Source organism: Desmodus rotundus, chromosome 1 (assembly GCF_022682495.2).
Source record: "Desmodus rotundus isolate HL8 chromosome 1, HLdesRot8A.1, whole genome shotgun sequence".
NCBI lineage: Eukaryota > Metazoa > Chordata > Mammalia > Chiroptera > Phyllostomidae > Desmodus > Desmodus rotundus.
This window is the reverse complement of record NC_071387.1, coordinates 34,260,556-34,267,777: the sequence shown is the minus strand read 5'-3', so window position 1 is coordinate 34,267,777 and position 7,222 is coordinate 34,260,556. Positions and strand designations below refer to the sequence as shown.

The 7,222-nt window shown below is 46.6% G+C and overlaps 1 protein-coding gene across 1 annotated transcript; it reads right to left on the bottom strand.

Moving 5' to 3' along the window:
* Nucleotides 1–4,704: 4,704 nt before the first annotated feature.
* On the bottom strand, nt 4,705–7,015 carry GAS1 (growth arrest specific 1). Its single transcript, XM_053923403.2, has one exon. The coding sequence runs from the start codon at nt 7,013–7,015 to the stop codon at nt 5,987–5,989; it is 1,029 nt and encodes a 342-aa protein (XP_053779378.1). The 3' UTR covers nt 4,705–5,986.
* Between the last annotated feature and the right edge of the window lie 207 nt (nt 7,016–7,222).

Sequence of the window (7,222 nt, the reverse complement as noted above, 5' to 3'; positions counted from 1 at the left end):
ATGACATTCAAGACGCCTGTGACCCAGTATTAACCCTTCTTTCAAACCCTATCCTTGTTACCTCCTACCTCGTGCTTTGGTGGTAATGCATGGTCACACACACGGCTGTCCCATTCCTCTGATGGACGTGTCTTCCCCACCGTTTTCCTTGCTAGCTCCCCTTCCTGCCTGTAGACTTAGCTTCAGTGTTACCTTCTCCAAGACGCTTTCCTTAAATCCAACATTGGGCTAAATCATCCAGTTCTATGCCTCTGTGCTTGCCATTTGCTGTTGAAAGTATCTGTGTGTCTCCCATCCTGACTACTAGCTTGTCTAGGGACAATGACATTCACATTGGCTGCCACACAGAGTAGGTCCTCAACAGATGCCTGTGGAAGCAAAATGGACTCTTTTTGTCCATTCCCTCATCCCGTCAACTGCTCAGGGTTACAGACATGAGTTTTAGCCATCACAAACCTTACGCCAATGTTTGCTACAGGAGGATGCTCCAAATAGGTGTAACTAAGTGGGAGGTAAGAGGTGACAGGGGTTACAACTGAAGGCTGGACTGGCATTTTAATAAAGCACATGTCTATGATAAAGGTCTCAAACTTTGCTGAAATGTTTCCTATCTTGGTGCGTAGAAACATCTGACCAGTTATAAGATATACTGGTCACAACTAAAGGATTTAGTTGTGAGCTATTTCTTCATGCTGGCATCCACAAACTCACAAATGTCCTATAGAACTTGTAAAATTTAAATAAAGAATTAAGTTGTAAGACTAGATATTGGTAATGAGAGAACGTAAAGGTGTTTACAAAGTCTGGAAAGAAAATACTATTTTATTTTTTGTTACAGATTGAAGATGCCCTTAATGACCTTGTGTGTGGATTCACCTGTTCGCAGACTTCAACATTCACTTGGCTTGCTTACAGAGAACTCATCAAGGCTGTCTGTAGTACCCATCAGTATCATGGAGAGTAACTGAAACTTTGATCCACATTATAAAATTGGACTCGTAACACTACAAAATCAGCAACACATGGTTTTGACAAATGCCGTGTAAAAACTGTAGACATTTGATTTTATTATGGAACCCAAGCTCCCAAAATAAGGGAAGAAAACGCTGTGCATCTCAGCAGCTCTTATTGCTTCTATTGCATGCACATTACACACGGTTTGGAGGTAGCTCTCCAAAATATTAGCTGAAAGCTTCCTCGGAAAGCAAATCTTTCCCACATCCTTCCCTGCAGTTCCTCTTTAAGAGGTGTCAGCATGGCTGAAAGAATGAAGTGGCTGCACATTGTTCGGTAGTGCTATTATGTGCTTAACATTTCCATAACAAAAGTGCCACTCGACTTCTCCCCGATTAATGCAGCTCGAGGGCTCTTGTCGTCCTTTAATAAAACATTGTTGAAATCATTTATTTAGAGCCCCTGGTTACTAGTGGGAGAATGACCATCTTTGTGCCAAAATATAGTGTATACAGTCCACTATTTTGTAGTAGATCATTCTGTGATTTAGGAAATTGATTAAATGGATGCCTTAGAAGGTATTTATGCTAATAGCACATTACTTATGTCATTCAGATAATCGAGGGTGAACCTTTTCAACTGTCCTCCAGCAAAGGCAAGCCCTTATACAGAATACAGTAACATCCAACTTCACTTGACTCGCAAGGCCAGGAGACCCACTGGAAACCCAGGCATATCTCAACAACCATGCTTCTCAACAACCTTGCTTTGGGAGAAACCAGGTCAACTGACAAGTATTTCTGATGTTCCTTGGTCTAAGAGGTCAAAAACAAATAATGTATGCTCTTCTTTTGATAGGCTTGACAGGTTTGTATGAGGTTATGTTTGAGAACTTCCACAGTTGAACCCACTAAGTAGGCTAATGACGCAAAGCCAAAGTTTAAAGTAGAAAGATTTTCAAATGCGGTGTTTTATGGCTCTGAAAGTTCTCATGGCCTTTCCCTCCTCTTTTTAGTCTATACTACATACTGTAGCGTCGCTGGGATGGAGCGGGGTGCGAGTGCAGGGGTGGTGAGGATGGACTCCCACTCCATACTGTGTCTCTTGACTCTTCAAAGAGAGACTGCTGGTTCTGAGTCTTGTCTTCGCCATGCAGATCTCATTGGGAGCGCTGCAGTGCACCCCAGACCTGTCAAAATGTGGTGGCCACTTTAGTTTGTGGCAGTGGATGTCAGGAGCTGCTTCCTTACTTTTGGACATTCGTAGGGGCCCTGTCTAAGCAAAGCGAGGTCCTGCTACTCAGTACAAGAACTTGGTTCCCTCCAGTCATTTTTCCCCTTTACATATGAACATTGCCCACGTACATTGCAATATATTATTAAAAATAAACAAGAGATCTTATGTCCATTGTGGTTATATACAAAAGCATTGCTATGTGGTTGAATGAACAGTGAAGGCTGAACTTTCTTCTATTTACTGTATGGTCACTGTCAGTTCAATTAACTGCTTCCTTGTTCTCCACCATTGTCTCCCACTCCCTTAAACATTTGTCACTGAAGTGCTTCCAAAGACGAATAAACTGTCACTGAGAAGGCAAACCCGCTAACTAGGAAAATGAGGATGACCGCGAAGACCCATGATTTTACATGAAATTTAGAAGGAATTGCTTGCTCTCACTCCAGAATATTTCTGTGGGAAGTGTGGCACTTTTTGAGAATCCCCAGGAAAAGCCAGAGATACTTTTTCTTTCAGTAATGGTACTTCCAGGCATTCTCCATCTCAAATGTCCAAAATTCCAAAAGGCTCCCCAGAGAGCGTGAGATATTACAGATGTCAACATCTGTAAAACTCCTTTCTGCCTAGGAGCAGATGGCAGCCTACAATCCCATAACCAAAGCTTAAGGTCCTAACATCTCAGCAACCTGCTCAGGAATCCACTGGGTCTGCAGAGGCAAAAGGAGGCTCCTGGGCTCCAGTGTCGAACTGTTTAAATTGAAATGGACCACCGATCAATATTCACTTTCTTCAAGGGAGAAAGCATAAAGCCTCGTGTCTTCTCTCCCCAAGAGCTAGCTGTGTTGATTTATTCCAGGCAGATGCTTTTGACAGGACCCTGTAAAATCAAGTCGTGAGTTTATTGTAGCAGTTAATTATCAGGCCTTTTCTAGTGCTAATGCTTTTTACTTCTTGCTGTAGAAAACTGGGCCTTTTACTGGGACAAAGACTTAACTTTTAGTCAAGAATGTGTTAAAATAACATGAAATGGAGATGATTTAAATATATTTAAGGGCAAGCGCAGGAGTGTTGCTAACTTGACGTTTTGTAAAGAAAGCTGATTTCATTTACAAGTCTTTTGGAATACCCTTTGTTCATTTCCCAAAGAAACAAAGCTTTCGGCTTTGTTTTAACAATATGTTTACTCAACCATTCAGGTGACCCGGTTCCAGCCACACACCACTCTCCTAGGCTTCTCCGAAACTACAACTAAGACTTTCTGATGCTACGCACATACGAATCTTTTGGCTTTAGATCCAACAAGAAGCACCTAGAAGCCCTCTATAAAAGCTGGGGAAAGAGCCACTTAAAGGGAAAGAAACCTTGAAAGTAGGGAGTGGGAGTGGGTGGGAGGAAGTTGGGAGGGGGCATAGCTTTGTTAATTACTTCAGGCAGCAGAGAAATCTGGTTATGTTTTCTCAGCACATGTTAATATCATATAAAGAGACACGAGATCTTGCTAATCTGTGGACCCCTCAGACAAAGTTTATTTGTGGTGACTTTTAAACTCCTGACTTGCCTTCCAATCACCGCGTTTAAAATGAAAAGCTTTAAATAAACACCAGGAATAGAAGATAAATAAACTTTTTTTCCCCCTTGCAAGTGCCTAGCTTGGCGAAGTTCAGACTCAAATCCCCAGAGGACAGAGCGCTCTCTTTTGTGTTAATGTTTAAAAGATTTTCCAATGCCGGAGTTTATTCCTACTGCAAACATTTCTATTTACAAGGTCAAGTGTATCAGCACTCGACACAGCTTAAGAGTGTAATTATTTATCTAAGGGCGTTTGAGTGTAGATCAGTAGCTCTGGCAGGAACCCAGCCTTCAGCCCACTGCTAAACAACTCCTCACAACAATATTACAAGTTCTGGTAATTGTTCCTCTCCCCAGTGTTTACTTTCCCTCGCCTGAATGTTTTGTAACAAAATTTTGTACTTTTTCACCCAAAGTGTGAAAATGACTTTGAAGTATTGAGTCTCACAGGTTTCCTAAGACCTATTGGTAACAGATGTTATTGGCATGTTTGATTGCATGAGAATGTCTAGTAGCCACTGAGGACACTCCTGGAAGAAGGGGCGGGGCTGAGGGGTGTCCCAGTGGAAATGGCAGCGGATGTCTGGGTTATCCCAAATTATGTAGGAGACACTATTTTGTGAATTCTCTTCACCGACATAAAAACCAGCAGAGGCCAATCAATTATATCTTTTTAGCTGCCTCATTTACAGATGTCTAATTGTTCATTAAATTAAAGGCATAAATAATAGCCCTCATTTCTTGTGCTGTATTATAATTTCAGTTGATGGTTGATAGATTCCCAGTGGCCCCGCCACCTCCCTTCTCACCCATTATTGGGTTAACCACAATGTAACTCTGGAAAGTAACTACACCATATTCATTACTTAAAACTCTTTACTGATGTACACATTTTAATAAAAACAAATAATAAAAAAAGAATGAAAGAAATACACAAAGCCATAGTTATTTAAAACATAAGACTTTTTTTTTTTAAAGATGTCTATAAAAATACGTTTAAGGCAGTTTGGAAATGCATTTATACATTTCTACAATGTCCATAAATTCTCTTGAAAATAAGAATGTTAACTTCAAATCTATAAAATACACTGTACATTTCAAGGCTGTTCTAGACAGAGAACACTTTACAGCGGACTTGGGTTTGGATTCCTGGTGACAGTTTCTATACATTTCAGGGAGAAAAGGTGTAACATGAATGTGGATTTAAAGTTTTTAATTTCTTTTTAAAAATAAATTATTTCTGAAGCATACAATTTATAAAAATTCTATATACAAAGTACAGCAACTGGTAACAAACCCCAGTTTTAATACAATTTATATAAGAAGTACCAGGGTGTAGCACCCTGATAGAAGCAGAAGCAATATACGTTCTCTGCATATTTGTACGTACAATTTCTTGATGTAAAGAACAGAAACAACAGAACATCATAAAAAGGCTTTCATAGATGGCAGTGCAGAGCTCATTTAATACAAACTTGCATTTTCTGTATCACTAGCAACTCTTTAGATCAGCATTTTTGACCCTTAATCCTAAGAAATGTACTAAGAGATCAGAGTGGTGGGAATGAAATTAAGGTCAAGGGCTCAAAGTTATCTAAAACTAATTCAGGGATATTAACCCCTTCCCACTCCTACCCCAAACTGAGAATTCGGGGCGCTGGTACCAAAACCAACGAACCGGTTGATAAACCAATGAGCCAGTAAGTGGGACTTTTCTGATTACTGACGACTGCAGTGTCCTCACCGGCCACAATAAAAGTCGATACCGGCTCCCCCCCACAACCACCGAAAATGCACAAAAACTGACTGCCTCTTTTGCAAATATAAACCCTCTTCAAACCCCTTGCTCCGAGCCCAGTCCCTTGAAAAATGCTAAGGCCCCACTGGTCAGCACTCTCTTTGGAGTCCAGGACTACGTTTCTGCTCGCCTCCACCCCGCCCCGACGCCCATTCCATGCCAGGCGTCCAGGACTCTAGCTAGGCTAGTTTCTGCAGGGCAGACGTGTTGGGAGTTTCTGGAGCCTGAAATGGGGCCAGAGAAGGATGTCCAAGAAGTCATGCTCGGGAGAGGAGACGAGCAAAGTGCCAAAGTTGTAGCGGGGAGAGTGGCTAAATAGAGTCAAGTTTGAAAACGTTTTGGCAAGTATCCCCATCCATCCCCTCTGTCCCCAAGCCACAGGTGCCCTGGCACGGGCCCTCCCGCAGCCCAGGTCGGAGGGCGCGAGAGCTAAAACAGCTGCGGGAGCAGTAGCAGCAAGATGGAGGCGAACGGGGTCCAGGCGCCTCGGGGAGCCGAGCGTCCACCGCCGTTGCTGCTCCTTCGCCCGGGCCCGTAGGGCACGTCCCCGTGGCCTCCCGCCGCAGCAGCGCCGCCACCCGGGCGCGGCTGGTGCGGGACGCCGTCGTCGTCGTCCAGCGGCTGCTCACCGCCAGCGCCCCCGGCGCGCTGCTCGTCGTCGTACTCCTCGTCGTAGTAGTCGTCCAGGCCCCCGTCCGAGCCGCTGCTGCCGGGACCGTTACCCAGTTCGGCGCCGAAGCACAGGCGAGCCATGTTCTCTTTGACCGATTCGCAGATGGGCCGCTCAAGGCCATCGCACACGCAGTCGTTGAGCAGCGCCGCCTTCGGCACAGCCAGCATGTCCTCGATGACAGTGCGGCACTCATCTGTGCAGCGCAGCCCGTTGAAGAGCTTGCCGCAGTAAGTCAGGTAGCGGCTGAGCGCAAGGTTGCAGCGGCTGTCGCGGTCGCAGCGCCGGCGGGCTTCGGTGCAACCCATGACCCCGCCCGCGCCCGGGCCGCCCGCGCCCCCGCCGCTGGTCCGGGGCAGGCAAGGCTCAATGGCGCGCTTGGTGGACTTGCAGTTCTCGTCTTGCGCGCAGTCACAGTCCTCCAGAGCGGGCCCGCGGCGCGTGTGATTGAGCTGAATAAGGGCCGAGATACAGTGGCTAGGACAGCGCCAGCGCGACGAAAGGGAAGGGGCTGAGGCCGAGAAGGCGGCGGCAGCTCCCGGCGCGTCGCCCCCGCCGCGCTGCGCCAGTACCGGCGCGCACGCCTCCGCGTACTGGTTGTAGGCGTAGCTGCACTCCGGCTCCCCCTGGCACTGGAGCAGCGCCTGCCAGCAGATGAGGCGGCGGCCGTGCGCCAGCCCCGAGCCCCGCGGCGCCGAGCCCAGCAGCTGCAGCAGCGCCATCAGGCACAGCCAGACGCCCGGCACGGTTCCCCCGCGGGCCCCGCCACCCAGCAGCCCTGCCACCATCGCGGGCAGCGGCGGCCGCCAGGCGAGGAGGGGAAAGGAAACGAGGTGCGGGGAGCGGCGTACGCGGAGCCGGTGGAAAAGTTTGCCCCAGTCCTGCCAACTTCTTGCATGAGTGTTTTCATAAATCCATGCGCGCCGCTGGCTGGTACTCCGCTGCTCGCAGAAGGTTGGTCTGGCTCCGGCTGCGGGGGCTTCCTAGAAACGCAC

What these genes read in the sequence shown, in the direction of transcription:
- GAS1 (XM_053923403.2), bottom strand. Translation starts at nt 7,015, where the DNA reads ATGGTGGCAGGGCTGCTGGGTGGCGGGGCCCGCGGGGGAACCGTGCCG.